Source organism: Strongylocentrotus purpuratus, unplaced genomic scaffold (assembly GCF_000002235.5).
Source record: "Strongylocentrotus purpuratus isolate Spur 01 unplaced genomic scaffold, Spur_5.0 spur5_scaffold_4, whole genome shotgun sequence".
In the NCBI taxonomy this organism is placed as follows: domain Eukaryota; kingdom Metazoa; phylum Echinodermata; class Echinoidea; order Camarodonta; family Strongylocentrotidae; genus Strongylocentrotus; species Strongylocentrotus purpuratus.
Window position 1 is genome coordinate 25,675,119 of NW_022145610.1, and position 21,205 is coordinate 25,696,323.

The 21,205-nt window shown below is 38.4% G+C and overlaps 2 protein-coding genes and 1 long non-coding RNA gene across 3 annotated transcripts; 2 read left to right on the top strand and 1 right to left on the bottom strand.

The window, feature by feature from the left end:
- Positions 1-2,301: 2,301 nt before the first annotated feature.
- Positions 2,302-7,410, bottom strand: LOC584273 (ribonuclease P protein subunit p20). The gene is made up of 5 exons (XM_011678464.2): positions 7,367-7,410; positions 5,980-6,050; positions 4,837-4,918; positions 4,085-4,133; positions 2,302-3,664 (listed from the first exon to the last, which is right to left on the bottom strand). The coding sequence occupies exon 5, from the start codon at positions 3,532-3,534 to the stop codon at positions 3,079-3,081; it is 456 nt and encodes a 151-aa protein (XP_011676766.2). The 5' UTR covers positions 3,535-3,664; positions 4,085-4,133; positions 4,837-4,918; positions 5,980-6,050; positions 7,367-7,410; the 3' UTR covers positions 2,302-3,078.
- A 204-nt stretch (positions 7,411-7,614) lies between these two features.
- On the top strand, positions 7,615-10,381 carry LOC115929366. The gene is made up of 3 exons (XR_004066445.1): positions 7,615-7,921; positions 9,049-9,170; positions 9,470-10,381. It is a non-coding gene; the product is annotated as an uncharacterized LOC115929366 (long non-coding RNA).
- Positions 10,382-11,951: 1,570 nt separating this feature from the next.
- On the top strand, positions 11,952-15,102 carry LOC115929095 (THAP domain-containing protein 2-like). Its single transcript, XM_030997262.1, has 3 exons — positions 11,952-12,284; positions 13,758-13,992; positions 15,005-15,102. The coding sequence occupies exons 1-3, from the start codon at positions 12,132-12,134 to the stop codon at positions 15,100-15,102; spliced, it is 486 nt and encodes a 161-aa protein (XP_030853122.1). The 5' UTR covers positions 11,952-12,131.
- The last annotated feature ends 6,103 nt before the right edge of the window (positions 15,103-21,205 follow it).

Below are 21,205 nucleotides of genomic sequence, written 5' to 3' on the forward strand. Positions count from 1 at the left end.
TACTCGATCTATACTTAAGATATGCCAGAACGGGCTCTTGCTCGGGGGGTAAATACCATTTTTGCCCCCTCCCCACCCTGGTTCCATAGCAAAAGGACCTTTATTATTCATTAACAGTACACATTCTCATACAATAATATTATATAAACATACATGTATACAAAGAAAAGCAATATGCAAACAATAGAGTAAAGATAAAAATAACACATAAAACTTTGAATATGTTTATGAAAAATTTAAAGAGAAGAACAAATACTGCCGTAATACAATTCCTCGTCGGAGTTTCGTTTGGAAATGCCTTTGTGTACTTCCGAAATGCACCGTACTTATAAATCAAGCTGGGAGTGTAAAATCTCTACGGCTGACGAAAAGATACCTCCGATTTATTCGCTTTCCTATATTTAGCTTCTATGATGCGCACTTCTTCACTTTTCATATCTATATTTTCTTCATGGTTAAAGTAATTCAATCAAGAACCGACAAACGGCTTGTTCCTCCGTAATTATTGAAGATAACCTGGACTTCCGACAAAATTACCGCCCTCGTGAGTCCCCACCCAGTGACGCATCGCCTTTCTGCGTAAACCTACTTCTACAAAAGCTTATAATATCAGTTCTAATTAAACAGACAGGGGAAAGCGTGATTATGAAGTGTTTCCGAATGTCTTATATGCAGTTTTGAATTTCCTTTATCACCCCGGGCTCTCCTGGTAGGCCCATTACACGAAAAATATGACATTTTGAATGTTTGATTCATTAACTATGGATAGCACCTGTATGATATCGCGCAGGTGTTTGGGATTTTCAATCCGACTTCTTATTCGTTAATTTTTTTTTCATTTATTTTGAGGGGAAGAGAAAAACAAGAAGATAGAAGTGAGCACAAACATTGAGCAGAATCAAGTGCGAAACATATAAAGAGAGACATATATCTGCAGAGAGAGAGAGAGAGAGAGAGAGTTATGGGAGGAAGGGGGATGCAGAGAGAGTAATATGAGATTAAGAAAGAGGAAAGGGGCAGACTAGAGAGAGAGAGAGAGAGAGAGAGAAAGAGGGAGGGAGGGAGGGAGGGAGAGAGAGAGAGAGAGAGAGAGAGAGAGAGAGAGAGAGAGAGAGAGAGACCGAAACACAAAGAGGCAGAGAGAACAGGAGAAGAAGATGTCTTAGAAAGAGATAGATGGGAAAAGGATTGATATATGAGGAAGAGTCAAGAGTCTGATGGAGATGTTGAGAGGCTAGGGAAGCGCACATTTGAATAAAGTATTTATGAATAGCTTCATATTCCATGGTACACTACCCCTCACTCTCTCTCTATTGCTCTTACTCACAGCATCTCTGACATACTTAACACCACTAACTTATTTCAAATCTTCTTTTTTCTCTCTCTGTCCTTTCTTACACACAATTTACAAGCTGCAAGTAATGGCATCATCTTGAAATCGACCACAATTCATGTTATACCAATCATCACTTCTTCTTTTTTTTCCTTTTATTTGGTACTTTCTCGCTCTCTCTCTCTCTTCCCTTACTTGCAATTTACAAGTTGAAACTTCTCCTTCTCATCTTTCTCCTTCCTCTTATTTTTCCCTTTTCTTCTTCTTCTCTCTCTCTCTCCTTCCTTACTTGCAATTTACAAGTTGAAAATTCTTTTTCCTATTCTTCTTTTTCCTTCTCTTCTTCTTCTCTCTCTCCCTCCCTTATTTACAATTTTCAGGTTGAAAGTAATGGCACCACCTAATATCCATCATAATCCAATGCACTTAAAGCAATGCCTCTCGCCAGACAGGCCTAATCTAATTCATTTCCTGCAATCATTTTCTAACATTGGAACCAACTTTAAAAATGTCCCGAGATATTCAGGTATTTGTACATGTTGGGCAGTTTTGTCTGAGAAAAGCTACAAGCAAAGTCTTCTTTGTAATCTTCTTGTATTTACCAAAACAAGTACATGTAACATTTAAACATATTTTCTTCATATAGCAAAAAAATGAAAATTAATCTTCTTGTATTTACCAAAACAAGTACATGTAACATTTAAACATATTTTCTTCATATAGCAAAAAAATGAAAATTAATCTTCTTGTATTTACCAAAACAAGTACATGTAACATTTAAACATATTTTCTTCATATAGCAAAAAAATGAAAATTAATCTTCTTGTATTTACCAAAACAAGTACATGTAACATTTAAACATATTTTCTTCATATAGCAAAAAAATGAAAATTATGAATTATGAATTTCTGAGACCTTCGGAGAAAAAAACAAAACAACAATAGCAACTATACATTGAATAGTGAATCAAATGCATGAAAAAGAATTGGTTTTTAATAGCAAATAAAAATCAACAATAGAAAATAATACCTAATAAGTGACCATTGGTCTCCCATGGTCCCCTTTTTCTGAAGTTATTAATTGAGAGCTGATTTGATGAGATAACCACCTGTCAGTGACCATGCAGGGAGGTCTAATCCCTCCTGGTTAAACTAGTGCAGAGGAGCATTAAGTGAACTGGCTTTACATCATCTAGAGGAAAAAGATTTGGAATGATCATAGCACATTGACAGGTAAAAAGTGTGCATGGATTTATTTCACCTACTGGTATCATGACTTAAAACTTGTTATATACTTGGCTGCATGCCTCCATCCCAGAGATGGATAAGCATCTAGTGTATTCTATATACTGGTGAGAACCCTGCCACCCCTACACATATCAATCTTGTATAAAAATCGCTGTGTGGCAAAAATGACATCATTCATTTATCATTAAATCATAAATAATCACTATGTAGGTATTCTACAGTTTTTCTAGTTTGTCATACATTTTTTTGAGAAATAATTTAGAAATGTATTTCTCTTCTTACCGTAATCATATTTTTAAATAGATCAATTTATCACTTCATTTGTCCTGCATATAGGCTTCAACAATTGGAAACCAAAGGAAGGGTCAATTAATACTGCTATAAATCTAACTTTAACACAATTGAAGAGACTAGATTACATTATTATCCAACTTCTCACAAAATGTTTGTGTCCTTCAGAGATATGACTGTTGCCACGGATACAAGTCAACATCAACATCACTTATTTGGCACCTCCTCTTTCTTGCTCTCAGTCCTAAACACTCTGATATGAACAGCAGAGTTGCTTCTCTCCCTCGTATCAAAGTCCCCTTCATCGCACAGCGGTTCAATGTCATCCACTAGATCGACGGTGGAAGTGCTGATGGCCACCTGGAGCGTCCCAAGGCTTCGGGACTCCAGCTGCAAAGCAATGTTCAAGGCTCTGTTGATGGCCGCACCAAGACTGTGGATACACACCTCTTTCTCTCCCCCATCAAAGAGTTTCTCACACTGCTCCATCTGGCTGGCGAAGTTGGACTTGCGCGTCACGTAGATGTCGTTCTTGCGCTTGGGCAGCCTGCGGGGCTGACGCTTGCGGATGTTCGCCGTGGAGGGGTTGATCTTCGGCTTGGGCGACTTGTGAGGGCGGGCTGCATCCTTTTGAGGAGCCTGCTGAGCATCACCAGATGCCATCTTGTTCTGAATATTGTACTTTCAAATGTTAATCTTCTGAAGTCAATCTTTCAAAAGCAGCTCATCCACCATGAAGCGTCGATATGAAGATAATTTTGTCGTTGTTTTGTATCTCGTAATCTAATTCACCCTGCATGAAAATGATCGTGAAATATAAAGCAAACATAATGTACGATTCACTAAAAATATGTTTTCTTCTACAAAATGCCCTTTATATCATTTTATGATAAAAGGAATCAAAATTTGAGGCAAACATACAAAATATAAATACATGTATATAATTATACAACCTTAATCGTAGCATTCAAATTTTGAGTCTCTATTACAGAGTGTAAAGAAAATCAAAGGATTTATGGAAAGGGTCTACCTAGTAGTAATTCTTGAACAAAGCAGTACCCTCAACCAATCACCAATCCCCTTTGGAACATAATAGACTCATTTTCAAAACAAATGATTCCATAATGAAATGTGTGCTAGTATTCTTTTCTAAGGAAATCATAACTAAATCAAATAACATTCATTTTTATAATAAACAGAAGCAATGTCTTACCATTAACTCCCAATCAGCATCATTCACAAGCACCAAAATACCAGGCCTCCTGTTCAGATGAAATGTAATAAATTACACACTTAACCATTAAAAGGTATGCACTTATCAAATAAAAACAAAATCAAGACATCAATATCATTTTGCAGAACAAAAAACACATCAGGGCATGTATTGTCACTTGTGATTACTGATTAGCCTAAATATGGCAGGAACATATACATGTGATGTAAGAAGGAATGATGATGTGGAGGGAGAGGAAGAAAAACAGAGAGGGACAGACAGTGTGACACAGAGGAAGAAAGAGAGAGAGAGAGAGAGCGAGAGAAAGAGAGAGAGAGAAAGAGAGAGAGAGAGAGGAGGGGGGGGGGGGGGGGGGGGGGGGGGGGGGGGGGGGGGGAGGGGGGGGGGGGGGGGGTAAGACCACATCATAGCATAATTACTATATCCAGTAAAAAAGGGGGAGCAAGGAGAGTATGTAATTGAACTTAAAACAACATCTCCCTTCAGTTTTCAGTTTATTGTTTTCCATATATATGATACAAATATTACAATATAAAACAATTCTTTGTAATATTAAGAGACTCCAAGTCTTCAACTTTCAAAAGATAAAGATAAATCTTATATCTAAGGAATAAAAAATGTCTCATATAGATTCATCAAATTACCTGTCCATCTATTACAACACCCCCCCCCCCCTTCACGCCCCACCCCTAGCTGTTCTTGCTACAACGTAAAACAAAACATAGGCTTACACTGTATCTCCTTGGATGAATAATTCAGGTCTCTCCTTCAGAAGATTATCTTTAATCCAAACAAGCAACGTTTTGATTGTACCTAAAATCAGAAAAATAAAAATTTGAATGAAATATCAAGACATAAACAACAACAACAATACAATGATAATCTCAAACATCGTTACTCTGCATAATATTAAGATTTGAAATCTATTTTCAATGATAAATAATACTATAAATACCTATATGTTCCATAGAAACTTAGCATTTGTCCATATAAAGTATTTCTTGAAATAAAGTAGATACTCTCACACTGTGTTACGCATGAATGCATGTATCGTTCCATAGACTGGTGTGACTTGGTGTTTTAATTGTCTACTTTATTTCAAACAATACTGTAACAAAGGTAGGATAAATCAAAGAAAGAGGAAGAAAGAATTCTGAAGAACTGTGTTTTATAAACATGAGATACAGTGGTGTTTATTGTTGTATATAAGGTGTTATACAGTTCACATGCTAAGACTTTAAAGGTATTACAAAGTTTTGGTATGGGGTCATGAATTTGGTTCAAATTAACATATTGGAAGCATACGCGTTCCTACAATATTCATTGATCGTTGTCCCGATTGAAATCGAGTCTAAAGTTATGAAATTATAAATAATAAACTCTTTTTGTTGTATATCTCCCTCGCAAGGTCAAGATATTAATTTAGCTATGAAACAATGTTTCTTGACTAAAATCAACCGTTTAGCTATTCCCGTTTGGAAATTATATATCACAACTACATATTCTGAGATTTTCATGGTCGCAGCTACCATTGTACGGCCGTAAGCGCTATTTGAAATTTATCAAAATTTACCGGGAGCACCGGTAAATTTTTATATTCAATTTTTCTTGAAAACAGAAGTGTTTTAGAGGTTAATTTTTTTAGTGCTTATAATACATCCGCAGGGGCACCCAAATATATCAAAATTGTAAAGATTCACTATCCACCCAATTTTCAAAATTTCCCAAAACTTTGTATTACCTTTAATAATACAGTCTACTGATTAAAATCTTAAAAATGTTAAACCCTACATATGTTTACAAAATCCAATACCGTATGTTTGAGAGTCATGTACTACTACTAAGTTTCAATGTTCACATTTGAAGAAACTTACACTTTTTATCACTGCAGTTTAGAACAGCTTCATGATGCTTTATCTTGCCAAACAATAACTCTGCTCCACCGCTGTAAAGATACAGGCAATTCAATCAATATCATTTTCCTTATCTTGAAAAGTTTCAATTTTCATTCATGCATTCAATCATTTGACATTCTTTAACTTAACAATAGTTTGAAGGTTGAAAGAGCAACAGTTCACACAAAACAATGTGCATGATTTGAATCAAGAAAAAGTATAAATACTATACAACTTTAATAGATAATCAATCATTAACATAGGCTGTGAAAGTGTGAGGAAACTTGACTCTTGAGAAGCTTGAGTGATTAGAAGCAGGGTATAGAAATATACAGTTTGATAAATACATTAGACTATGATAGATGTATCCGGTTGATGTCTGCATAGCATGCAGTTTGATATTAGTCCGTCGTTTTGTGCTAGTGTACTTTTGTATCCATTTTTTTACCCGTAACTCCGGCGTGGAGATAGCCTACTAAAACATACCAAAAATCAACTAAATCTTCATCAATTGTTCAATCATGGTCATGATTTAACAGTCGTTATGTTTCTTACCCCTGTGTCAATTTTCTTATATTTTTTGGAGTATTTTTCCTAAAAACGAAGACATTATAACAGGTTTCACAGCAAACCACTGCACAATTACAATACAATTGCATACAGACGAAAGGGTGCGGGCCAGCGTGCGTGAAGTAAGCGACCGTAAACTTCACGCACGCTCGCCGGCCTGCACCCCTTAGTCGTTATGATATGCAATTGTATTGTAAACTGTGCAGCGGTTTGCCGTGAAACTTGTGAGAAAGTGTAAGACTAGGCCTAGACTCTATATTATTATGTCTTTGTTTTTAAGGAAAAATGCTCCAAAAAAGATAATAAAATTGGCACGAAAGGGGTAAGAAACATAACGACTGTTAAATCATGACCATGACTTGAACAGTTGATGAAGATATGGTATTCGATTTTTGGTATGTTTTAGTAGGGTATCTCCACGCGGGAGTTCCAGGTCAAAAATCATATCGTAGGACGTCTTCCAGATCCAGGCTACCTGCACTTGCATCTGGCAGCAGCGGTTCCGAATTCCGCGAGCTCGCGCTCGACTTGCGGCCCCGATGGCCATGCCATGCCATGCCATGCCATGTACGTACAGTGTACATGCGCTGTGGCCTGTGCGCGAACAGTGTTGCCACTACACTGCACTGCACTGTTTTGTTGGCTGCTTTGGGGATCGAATGACATGACAGCGTATAGTCTACACAAATGATATCCCAATTCATACACTTCATGAACAGTATACATATATCATACAATTGATACTCGAAGTTGCAATCGGTATATACATATTACGCTTCAAAATTAGTGAGATTACCTGAATTCAAGCTTCACATGAATTTCACCAATGGGCGCTGCCATCTTTAATTTACGAAATTCACAGCAAGGTGGCGCTGTTAAATAAGTTTGTCAAAGAGATTCGATCATACACGTATGTCCTCCGTAGGAGGACTAGAGGGCCAACTAAAATCGTGACCTTTGACATTTCATAGGTTTTGCATTGGATGCATTATGGGGTTTTGTCCGATTTGAACGACGGTTTTGGAGGGTCAATGAATATTCATGAGCAATGACGTAAAAAATACGCCAATTACTGTTTGTTGATTGGCCATCGACAAAATGTTTTATGTATTAGGTCATGCATAAAACATTTTTTGCATTCCCAGAATTCCCTACGATTTGAGCAAGAAAATGACGAAAAATGGCGGTTGTATGAACTGCGACTTTGAAGTTTTTCAATTACGAACAAGCACACACTTTTCTTTTAAGTGAATTTCTATTATAATAGAAGTTTGTCAAGTACATCTCAGTGAAGCAGAAAATCTTCAGGCGAACATTGACATCGGAGTGATACCCTATGATATCAAGAAAAGTAAGTAAAGATCCATTTTGTGTGAAGGTCTCTGAAATAATTGTGATGTGTTCGTCATTGCAGTGAGGGGCTCTCCGCATTGTCACAACGTATTATTCCATATCCCATCCCATTTCTTTTGTCTTACCAAAGAATATTAACTGATTGAATTAACTCTAATTTAAGTCGTCGACGGTAATATTTTTAGAAATAATCAGGAGTTTACCGTAGGTTATTTCATTACAGCACATCTCATAATTTTAAGTTAGGTTCACAGCTTGATTACCGATAGTAATCAATGGTAGATGTAGACCTGTTGTAGACTGCGCAAATGGCTCATTGCTAGTCCAAGCCGATGCCATTTCGTCGAGCGGTCTATGATTTTCAATTCGCCGGTGCTAGCCGGCTGTAACACTCCACCAAGAAGCGACTGCGTTTCCTGAGCTGGCGCGGCTATAACTTTACAGTGTAGGCTACACTTTAGTCTTACTGTAAAGCCTAGGCTAGTATTCATACAATCATAGCACAATCTAGCCTGAATTTTCTGTCTCTTTCATTCGTTAGCCTCTGATTTGGGTAGAGTCGGCTCCTCTCTTGACTTTAGCCAACCCTACCCAAATCAGAGGCTAACGAACGAAAGAGACAGAAAATTCAGGCTAATTAAGGCATAGACTAGGCCCTGGCCTAGGCTAGGGTCTAGTCTAGATCTAGTCATGCTAGTGTGGCAGTATCCAGGTCCAGCTTAGTTCGGATGTAGGCTAGATAGACTAGACAAGAACAAAACAAAAAGGGTGTCATTTCCTAGCTTCCTAATTTTACCCCCACCCCCACCACTCTTTTTTCTTGATTGTGCTCTAACTTCTAAGTTATGGCACTGTACCTTGTTTGAAATATTTAGAGGAAAATGACATGTTTAGACTTTAGAGAGAAAGTAGGTTTATATTATTTGCGTATTACTAATGTCCGAATATTTACCTTGTTTACAGTAAAGTTTCAGGACTATATCATATATGCTACCCCCTTTTTATTTGGTATGGCATGGGTATTTCTAACTCTAGTCTAAAGGACATGAACTGATAACTAATGCAAGCATTTGATACTATTACTTGCACGAACCTTACTAAGTTTCTGTTTTCTTTTAATTGTAGATCCTATGGAACCAAGAAGCAGATAATGACCACAGAGGTGCAACAGAGACTACCAGTACCTGATCATCGTATGTTATGGTGTAGATCTCAGGAACAGGACACCTAAGTTGAACTCTGGCAAGGTATGTTTGTATAAAGTTCGAAAATATTTAGGCTGTATAACCTAAGGCTAAGCCCATGCCAACATCGCACTCATCTTGGACTAATAAATAATAACTTAAAATAAATTGGAAATACATCTAAACCTTTACTCTTCTCTTCAAAAAAGGCCCTATCAGATAGACATAAGTTTATCATTTTTTAATAAAATTAAAATGCAAGACCTACAAAAAGTGGGGAGGTACTATTTTTGAAAATCCAATATAGTGCAGCAGTTTTAATCTTATTTGATTTCTCCTCTCTTTTTGTTTTTAATATGCAGGTTGTCCCAAGCTGCATGGTTTGATTCCCAGGCTTCTTTTGTACAAGTCCCTAGTCCACCCTCATCTTGAGATCTGTTCCGGTGTCTGGGATCCCTACAACATCTAAGATGTCCAGGACGCTACTTCACAATGGGGACCACAAGAGAACCAGCAGTTTGACTGAGATGATCAGCACCTTTTAGTTGCCTACTATATCTACAACTACAAGGCACTCTGCAAGAAGACTGGGAATGGTGCATAAGATAGTCAATGGTCTCTCCGCTCTCCCTTGAAAATTTTCCCACTGCACTACTTATAGCTACTTGCGCCCTCTATATAGCAAACAATGCCTAATCGGTGACTGTTGGTCCCCCATGATCCTCTTTTTCTTATATTAATTGAGAGCTGATATGATGAGATAACCACCTGTCAGTGACCTTGCAAGGTGGTCTAATCCCCCTGGTCAAACTAGTACAGACGGGCTTTAACAAATCACGAGCAGGAAGTACCATGACATGACCCTCCAGTTGCACCAAGCCAGAAGCGACATAGACAAGTTTGTATTTGCCCAACACTCTGTCCCAAAGTTAATGGAACTGACTTCCAGCAAATAAAGTGCATGATGACAGTCCAGAGAACTTCCAGGGACTACTTCTGATGCATCTACTCTCCTTATCCCACTTAGAAAACATTCTGTCTTCCTCACACCACTTGTAATTGTTAGGCTACAATGCCTTTTGAAGATTACCAGAAGAAGAAGAAGAAGATATATCGAGGATCATGAAAGTAATCATTTGTTCTTTTAAATGTGTGTACATGGAACATAGTTTTTTTATATTTAATCTTAAGTCAAGTTCTGACAAAAATATTAGGGATGCTGAACTGAATAGTAAATTGAAGGGGGGGGGGGGGGAATAAAATGATGTAGTTCATTAGTAATACTGTAGTAATATAATTAATAACATAATAATAATAACAATATTAAAAATAGTAACAATAACGACAATGATCATGATAATAGCAGTAATAATAATGATAATACAGGTACCGGTAGTAGTAAAAACAACAATAATGTCCTATGTAAGATAAAGTACTAATAAAACTCAGTATATACCTGTGCTTTACATAATAAAATAGCATGTTGATATTATTGAATATTTTTTTCAAAATCTACAGTAAACTTTTACAACTGAAAAATTTGAATTCAAGAGACAGCACCCCCCCCCCCCCATCCATTTGTCATCCTTTTTTGATGTCATGTTGGATTTAAAAAGATCTTAATAGAAACAAATATGTTGATAAATGAGTTCATAAAAGTTAATAAATTAGTTAATACTGCTTAAATCTGTTCTTTCATTTTCTTATTTTGTGAAATATATGTGACGATGCTGGTGATTATGATGATGTAGGCACTCTGTAATGATGATGCTGTATGACTGAGGTGAGATGGGGGCTGATACAGTCTTGTGTAGAATTGAGTATGGTGTTCGACCTTTTGATGTTTGTTTATATCTGGCATCAGCGAGATAGATTTAACCATCTTTCCTAATGAGAGAGAGAGTGGGCAAGACTAATGTATAAATGCAGTATAAAAAATGGTTTACAATAAAGATGAGGTGGGGGGGGGGGGGGGTTAAATAAAGAATAAGTCAATGCCAAAATGATGAAAGCATAGGTAATTGGGGTGGGGATTGGGGGGGGGGGAGTGTAATAGATCCTATGGAAATGTCAATATCAGAAGGGGTCCTTGTATTGAAAATGATACTGTTGGGGGGGGGGGGCAAATTAAAAAAAAAATCTGAGGCGACGAATGCAAGAACGAAAAGAACGAGACAAAATTGAAATTTAATTGGGGATGGGGCACAATATGAAGATCATTGAAGTCGAGGTGAGAATGATTCATTATTTAGACACTAAAGATATGAAAATATCACTTGTTAAGTGGGCTAAATGATCAGTGCAATTTGTCAGATTTAAAAAATATTAATAAGTTAAAGTTAATAAATGAACAAAAAAAAAAAAGAGGCAAAAAATGAATTGAGGTACCACAGTGAAATGGGGTCATTATTTTTGCCTTTTAACTGAACTGAATTTTTTAAAATGTACTTGTGGCCCCAACGAAGTGAACCATTAAAATTTGATTACCCCCCACCCCCCCCCCCCCCCCCGTCCCCACACACACACACCTCCCCAACTCTGACCTTTGTTCTACATTTATCTGGCCCAATTAAGGATTCTGTCGATATAGTAACGCATGCGCATTGTCTTTTTTTCATTGCGATAATATGCTAATAGGTGGAAAAGAGCTCATGAATATTCCAAATTTTAATTTAAATATTTTGCGCGCTGCGCGCAGTCCAAAATCCCCATTTCGCTGGTGCACTAAAAATTTGTCGTCTTCATAGGCTAATACATGAAAAGTGGAAGCAGTGTGCACTTTTGACCCTCCAAAATTTCCCCATGGCGAGACGGATGCAGAAGCGGAGTTGAACCCCCCTGAAGTTTGTCTAGAGTACCTATATATAGAGAGTAGCGACATAGGGGGACCGGAATTTGATGGTCACGTGACTCCTGGCGCCATTTTGTTTCACTCCGCAGCGCAGCGCAACGCACAGCGCTTACCGCGACCGTGATATCAAACGAGCTCGAGCTGACAGTCAGTGATTTAAAGAACACGACAAAATGACGGGTTGTTGCGCCTTCGGGTGCAGCAATAAATCAGAGAAGGGGTACAAGATGTATAGGTTCCCCGCAGATCCACAAAGACGAAAAATATGGGAGAACAAAGTGAGCAGAGTGGGGTGGAAACCAACTTCTTCATCTTGTTTGTGCGAGGTAAGTATCGGTCCCATGTATTAATATCGGTGTATAGGTTATGTATGTAAACTTGAACTTGCAGAATAGGCATGCCTTTCTTCTGTCTGAATTGGTCTACAGAATTCAACCAGAACTGAACAGAATGTTTATTAAACCTTAAAGAACAACCGACTTTTAGTCTTAGAATGTATAAACACATGAATGGTGAATAATAGCAAGAATTCAGATGTTATTGTTAAAAAGCTTGAGAGTGGATTCGAATTTCTGGGTTCTTGCACTGCCACTGCCACTGCCACTGTACTGACTACTGGCCACTGTCACTGAAACGTGTCTGCTGCACTCTTTTAAAACAGACACAAAATCACTCTAACCAAGATTTAATTAAAGAAATTGCTAGGTAACCTGATTCAGGGTCTCTTGAACTGGTCTAAGACAGAGTACAAATTTGAAGTTTCAGAGTTGAAAGTGAAATTAAAAAAAAATATCCTCTCACTCCAGTCTTATGAGCTAACTTAACTTGATTGTTAACGTTAGACTGGCAGTAGAGTTGAAAGTGAAATTTAAAAAGAAATGAATATCCTTTCACTCCAGTCTTATGATCTAACTTAATTGTTAACGCTAGACTGGCAGTAGAGGGGCACGGCCGATTTGGGAGACTGAACAAGAGGACAATAAAAACAAGTCAACACCAACAATAAGGCCCTTTTTCTCAGCCAAATTTTTTCCTCTCTAAAATCATTTGTTTGATGTGGGGATCATGACAAAAAATGTTATGAAAACAAAAGTATACAATCAGGTGTAATTTTTCATGAAGAATCTGCCTATCACATTTTCATTTTGACCCAGTTTTTTTACCAAAAAAAATGTCAAAAAAAGTAATTTAGGCAAAAAAAATGAGTTTCAGAATTTTTTAAACAACAAAGATGTTTCGGTCTTCATGGTTCCGTTTGTAATTCACATTTGAAAATGGTGGCTTTTTAGCGTATCCGCATGTGCTGTTGGTGATGCAACAGAATCAAAACTATTTGATGTGGAATAGTGAGATGTCTGATAAAATCTAGGCATTGGTGCTAATGTCTGGGTCTCAACAAAGAGATTCAGTCATACAAAGTATGCCCTCCAAAGGAGGACGAGAGAAAACTGCTCTCCTGAATTCCGACACTAGCCCTTGTTCATATATGATCAAATCTCTTTCTTGAGACCCAACATAGCACCACTGGAGATTTCATCAGAGATTCTGTATTTGTCAGTGTCACTAAGGTAGTTAGTTAAAGTAGATTAGGGGATTTTGTATTAGAGTAATTATTAGTAAAATTATTAAATTTCAGACAATGAGAAGTTCAACTTTAATATTCTCCCAACTGACCTAGTGATGTGAAGGGGGGGGGGGGGTGACAAGATGCAGTGACATTTGTTGAAATATATAGCACTACCTACATTTAGGACCAGGGAGTAATTAGAATTAACAAAATTGTATCTTCTTTTCTGCAGATTCACTTCGATGAATCACAATTTGAAAATGGAAGAGCAGATGGGAAGAAAAAACTGAAGTGGCAGGCAGTACCAACCATATTCTGCCATCGCAGTGTGCTGAAGCCCAGGCGACCTCTGAAACGCCTTCCCTGTACACCAAACGCTGTTAGTGCTACCAAGAAATTGTGCGTTTCCTTTGACCATACCTACTGTATTAACCCAGCCAACAAAACAACATCAACTTCAAGTTCAGGTACGTACTGAATCAATGAATCATTTTCATCAAACTACTGTCGTTATTTTAACTTCCTTTGTCCAAACTACAGAAGGGCATTTCCATGGTTACTCACGTTACATTTAGAGAGATATTGAGTAACCTCTTAATCTCCTGTTCCTGACTATAGGTGTTTAAAGGTAAAATGATTTTTCACAACACTGCACATACATGTATATATTAGAGTAGTAAATGCAGCTTCAAAACTTCAGAAGTTGGTTACTCACATTCACTATTTTGGACCAACCAGTGGAATTGCCTAGAAGACAAAATGTGTGCCTTCATTCTGTAGGATTGCATGTATGCAGTTTATCGAAAGTAAAGGGGAGCATTTTATGAAGAGTCTTGTCAGTGATTTTCACTAACAAAGTTGCTCTCAGCCAATCAGATGCATGGATTTCAGTAGCTTATAACAGTTGTCACTGAAAATCACTGACAAGACCCTTCATGAAACTCCCCAGGACTGTATAAAACATGTGAAAAATTATTTGTCTTACATCATGGGGGGGGGGAAGACTGCTTTTGTTATACTCAAAAAGCTGCATATTGTTTTTTCTTATTCATTTAGAATGTTCATTGAAATCAAATAGATAAATGCCCCCCCCCCCCCAACACACACATACACACAAATAAAAAGATCAATAATTGTCCATTATTGAGATGCTGTCCCTTAAATCTGTTTGACTACAACTAGGGCCTCTTTTTCATTTGTTGAAAAATACAAGTTTCCATGATTAGAAAAAAATTAGCATTTATTCTATTTGGAAACTGGTATGTGAAATTTCCATTAATTCATGAAATTATGCTCATTCATTTCTTGGAGGATTTTGAGGTATAAAATGCCTCTTTTAAGATGTTCATGCTAGCAATGTGATTTAGAAAAGGGATTAACTTGCATAAGTTTGTCTCAAAATGAAGGGTACAAATTACATTTTGTTCTCTTATTATGTTTATTGTAATTTTTTCTCTCCTCTGTTATTTGTTATTCCAGTTGAAGACACTGCCACAGAAGACGAGAACTACCCCACCACATCAAGTGTACCACCAAGTAAACCAAGAATGAAAATGCAAGGGCGATCAAGGCCTTGAAGACTGAACTTCGGAAAACAAAGAAACAGTATAGAGCTATTCAGAAAGCTAAACTGAAACAGGAATCGCGGACAGCACGAATCTTTGGGAAAGATCAGCTAAACGCTATGTCACGACGGGCTATGAATGGGGTACAGTGGTCACCAGCCACAGTTAAGAAGGCCTACAGCTGAGGTTCTCATGCGGATCTGCAGGATACAAAGTCCTATTAAAACTGCAATACCCACTACCATCGGAACGCACACTTCAGAGGAGGTTACAGTACATGTCTTTTCAGCCAGGTGTATTGACGCAGGTCTTTGAACTGCTGAAGCTGAAAGTTGATGGTCTGACTAAGGAAGAAGACTTTGCTGTCTTACACTAGATGAAATGTCTCTGACACAAAAAGTCGAGTATGATGTCACTAGTGGTCACCTTGTAGGCGATGTGACATTGCCAAGACACTGTGGCAGTGCTGACCATGCGCTTGTGTTCATGCTCGGTGGAGTTACCTCTCGCTGGAAGCAAACGATTGGCTATCACTTTACAAGTGGCTCAACAGATGGAACCGTCTTCAAGGACATCATTCTGGACATCATCAGTCGTGCAGCAGACACCGGCCTGCATGTCCAAGCAGTAACAAGTGATATGGGTAGCGCCATCGGGCTATGTGGAAGTCGTTTGGGATAATATGCGGTAAACATTGCCAGACGGTCTACAGAATCCCTCACCCGCATGAAACAGAAGGTTGGCTGTATTTTCTCGCTGATGTTCCTCATTTGTTCAAAAACATCAAGTCAGCTCTAATAAGTGGGCAGAATTTTGTTCTTTCCAAAGACACCGTAGAGCGCCATCATCTTCGCTCATCCATCGTCAGTGATTACCCCTTCATGACCTTGCATGCTTCCAAGAGCACCACGAGTTGAAGCTGGCACCAAAGCTTACCAAGGCCAAACTTGCACCTTCTCACTTCGAGAAAATGAAAGTGTCCAGCGCTACACATGTGATCAGCCATGATGTGAGCAGTGCCCTCATCTACCTTGCAAACAAAGAAAGCAGGGGTGCAGACCATCGTACTGCAGCTTGGTTTATCGAAATGGTGAACCATTGGTTCGAGATCATGACAAGCCGTCATCCTGTTTTGGCCCTTAGCAAGATGAAGCCAGATAAATACAAGGAAACTCTGTCATTTCTTCAAGATGTCATAGCTGTGTTCAAGGGGATGAAGATAGGTAAAGGTGACTGGAAGCCATGCCAACCGGGGTCATCTTGACTACTACATCAGTTCTTAGCTTAGCTGAGGAGCTTCTTGATGCTGGTCACAAATACCTTCTTACAGGTAGACTAACACAAGACTGTTTGGAAAATCTGTTTCTCTGTCGTTCGCCTGAGGAAGCCGTCCCATCCCCACTAGAATTCAAGTTTGCCCTGAAACTCATCAGCACTGCCCAGTTTCTCACGCTGCCACGTTCAGGGAGTTACAGCCAAGATGATGGCGAATTCCTCGCTGATTTCCTGCAACAGGACGTGCAGGTCCCAGAGGAAGTCGAAGTCTCAGGCATCATCCTGTCAGACAACCCGATGTCAGTTGTCTTCCTCCAGCAGAGCGCGCTAGCCTCTACAACCTTGCAGGCTACTGTGCCACCAGTGTTAAGAAGAACGAGACAACTTGCGAACTTGCATGAGTGAGGTGACAGCTGAAGACACAGAAGACACACATCCTGATGCACAGCTCACCATGCTGAAAGAGTTCAAAACTGGATGCCTTCTTCGTGTGTCAGACAAGACATTCAAGATGATATTGACTGTCGAAGCGATGTTCCGCGAGGCTGAAGACAAGCTCATGGATGAAAAAAATGTGAAGAGTGTGCTTCTAGAGCGAGCGCAAGAGCTAACTGAAGATGTGAAGTTTGCAGACTGCCATAACATCAAAAGGAAACTTCTTGCGAAGTTTATCACATCGCGGCTACATTTCTTTTGCAAGAAGCAAACCGGCAATCGTAAGAAAGAATCATCAAAGAAGTTTAATGAACTGGGTAGCAAAAGCATGACAATGAGGAAGCTAGCCGCAAAAGTGAAGTGAAATGAATCAAGCATGCAATAAGTATTTCCATTCTAGTTTTGAACACTTGAAGGGGTGAATATACATGTATGAGGGCAATTAGGCAATGAATATTAACTTTTATTTGAGCTAAGTACACCATGTAGGTATACACATGTACAGTGTATCCTAATACTGGTTCAGGACAAACAAATGTATATTTCTACAAACTCCTTTTTTTTTAAGTATGCAAAAATATTGTGATACAAGTCATTGATATCACTCTGATTATCTGTTCCCTGAGAGTATTGATACAAAGAGGATGTAAATCTGTACCTTTAATTTTTTACATTATAATTGCTGTAAGAGAAATCCTGATATAGTATTAAAAGGAGTGTTGAAAAATGACATTCTGATGTGAAAAGAATGTTCTTTTAATAGTGCTATCCTAAATATTTTGCAATTCTGATCACATTTTGTTAACTTTTAGAGCAAAAAAAAAGCACTTTCAAGCGTTGTAAGGGAATTATTCTCACAAAGACTTATGGTTGGTTTTTTTTTCCCTGTATCTCAAAAATTATTCTTGTATTTAACATTTTAAAGGTATTCATAGAATATACAGTAAAGGTGTTTGCAGTGGACACATTCCCTTTAAATAATTGATGATAGATATATCATATTTGTAATATTTATTTGCCAGTTCTTTGCCATGAAAGAAATTCAGTAGAACCATCTTTCTCATTTAGAAAGCACAACTTATTTTGGGAACAATATGCTACAACCTCCTTATAAAGAGCACTGTTAAAAGAAACTCTAATTATGAAAAGGTAATTTTGCTGGTCCTGCTTATTTGTATTCTATTCTTTTTTAGCCCTGATATAACAAGGTTTCGATATAAAGAGGTACAGTTAACTTTGCATTAGTCAAATCTGTTGGGATCACAAAATAGTTTGACTTACATGTATGCAAAATTTGACATAGGAATGTAAATAACACATGTTTTGTATAGTTTGGTCAAAAAATTTGATTCGACTTAGGGAAAGTTTGACTTATGTGACTTCGAGTTATGCAAGGTTAACTGTAATTTCCTAGGTCCCAAGGAGTTTGTTATAATGAGGACCCACTGTACTGTACTTGGCATAAACTGAAGTTCTTAGTTTCCAATTTCAAACTTAGCCAAATAGACTTGTTTCTGTTTGTTCATTTTGTGAAATAACCATTCCAATGATGGAAGATTTCCTTGAGCAAGTAGAGATTGACCCATTTTTTGCGCTGTTGCTTGCAAATTGCAGTAGGCCCATGTGTTTTGTTGCATAATTCATGATTATGTACATTTGCTTGTTTAGCAAAGTTGAATTGTACATTTCAGATAAATAATGATACCCATCACATTCCAGTTTTTTATGTTTGGTAAAAAATTTAGTAATTGATGATCCTGACAGTCCCATTGTGTAATGTCTGAATTTCCAATTTTTAAGTTGTTTTGTCATGTCAGGGATGTACATGTAGACATGAGTTTGGAGCTTGCCTGGAGAAAATCAAGTTGATGCAGGGCGAGCATATTTTTATACCGCTTTTTAAAAAAGGCACAATCTATACTGGAATGGTATGGGAGAAGTTGTGCATATCTGGAATTGAAGAAGATGTGCAATGGTATTCAGATTTTCTATTCTAAGTTTAATTGAATCATCACTACGTGTAGAACTAAAGTACATGTTCAGGTAAAGTTGTGACACTGGGCAAGGATAATATGACATGATTTTCATGGGGAAATACATATATCATTGTCTACATTGATCCCCCTTTTTTTCTTACATATCTTAATACCATACCCATTATGTATTGTTGAAAAGGATGTCTTTTCGAGAAGGAACATGTATATGTATTATGACATGAAATAAATTGAAGAAAAAAAGCAACAAACAAAAGAATTGCCCAATTTCAAAGTTACTTTGTGTGAAATTTATACTCGGAGCTGTGTGTGTGTGTGTGTGTGTGTGTGTGGTGTCGAGGGAGGGGGGGGGGGGGGGGGGTGTATACTTCTGTGTCTGGAATTGTGAGTAAACAGATGTATGAGAGGATATGTTTATAATGTGTGTAAAGGTATTGATGTGCATGGATTAAAAAAAAAAAAAATCTCATTTTTATGAGTGAGTTGGGCATTGTCTATGGAAGGGAGGGGGGATGGGTCGGATTGTTTTTGCCAGTGATGTCTTTATTATATGATGTGGGTTATGGTTGCCGCCCCCCCCCCCCCTACCCCTCTTATGAGCAGCAAAACTTTTGGTTTGGGGGATGCAAGCTAGGTTAGCTTGTATATGGACATTCAGCCCCCCTCCCACTTTTCCATGTACGGGGGGGGGGGGGGGGGGTGTTGAGATACAATACAAACAATAGCGCGAGTTGCTTTCTGGCTCGCACAGTTGTGTTTGAAATGTGGCCGACACAACACAGTATATTATGCACTTCAAAGTTTATACATGCACTGCGCGCGCGCGGTAGACCGGCGAGTGAAACAAAATGGCGTCAATGCGCAAGTTGTCGCTACTCTCTATATATAGGTACTCTAAGTTTGTCTAGAGTACCTACATAAGTTTGTCGGGCCGCGCCACCCCTTGAGCAAACAAACTTTTTTAAAATTTATTTTTAAAATAAACTTGATGAAGAAAAACAAAATCACACTCATTTTGTGATTTTACTTGTTATTGGTTCTTTCTTCTTCTTCTTTTGTCATGAGGGGGTCATGAACCAGGGTCTCACATTAATCTTTGAGTTGGCCTCTGCGCGCCGAGTTGTGATTAGAACTTACAAGTATACACAGCCACAGACGATTCTGATTGGTTGAAACTTTCAACCAATCAGAAACGTGCGTTACGGAAAAAAAAAGAACCGTCATAGAAGGCCAATCGATCAAAAAGGAAACAAACAAATAAATGAATAAATAGGTCTAATGACCTCTTGTTATTCGTGGTCATCTCGTTATATATGTATTGTCTATACACAGGGCCGTAGCCAGAGTTTGATGTGTTTTTTTTTTGGGGGGGGGGGGGGGCACATACATGTAATTGATCGACGTCCTGGGGAGGGATCTAAAAAAGTTCAACTGATCTTGGAAAAAAATTTGGGGGCACGTGCCCCCTCTCCGGCCCCCCGCCCCGTGGCTACATGCCTGTCTATACGTGATCTTCATCTAATTCTTTCTGTCTCATGATTTATCTATTATTCTAGAAAAAGGTACTGACAAAATTTTCGTTACAAGCTTCTTTCTGTACATGTATTTATCTTTAACACCTCTCTTTCTCTCTCCCCCTCCTCTCCCCTCTCCTCTCTCTCTCTCTCTCTCTCTCTCTCTCTCTCTCTCTCTCTCTCTCTCTCTCCATTTCCTAACATGCCTAAAGCCCTATGTCCCTTTCACTCATACAGTTCTCTCGGGGCAGTGTGTCATTTATCATGAGTGGTTTGGCCCATTTGTTCCTAAAGAAGCTGATGGTAATTTTGAACAACATGATAACAAATGGGTAAAGAATTCCCAAAAGTCGATCGTCGGACTTAAGTTACCCACATCTTGGGCAGTTTTACACAGCCGTTAATTTTTTAAAAAATTGTAATAAAACTAGTAACAACCCGATCAACATGCATACCCCGATCAACAACCGGTCCGACACTCTATCCCTATAAATTACCAGTTGTGGGGAGAGGGGGGGGGGGGGGGCAAATACCATACTCAACCGACCCTCATACCATATCTACGGGAGTCCTGTTCTTGACTACTAACTTGTCCAGAAGAATATTGTCGAGGAGGCGGGGCGTTTTATTTTTGTCCGACTACGATAAAATCGATAGGCCTAAAAATTAATGATGACGTGTATCATCAGATCATGATTATCTTTCTGCATGTATCATTTTCTCTGAATAAGCCTCTCCTCTCTCACGATTCCATCTCCCCCCCCCCCCCCCTCCTCTCTCTCTCTCTCTCTCTCTCTCTCTCTCTCTCTTTCTCTCTCCCTCTCATTCTCTCTTGGTACTCAGCTCAACTTAATTCCCTCGTCGATCTGCTCAAGTTTTCCAAGTTATCATAATCCC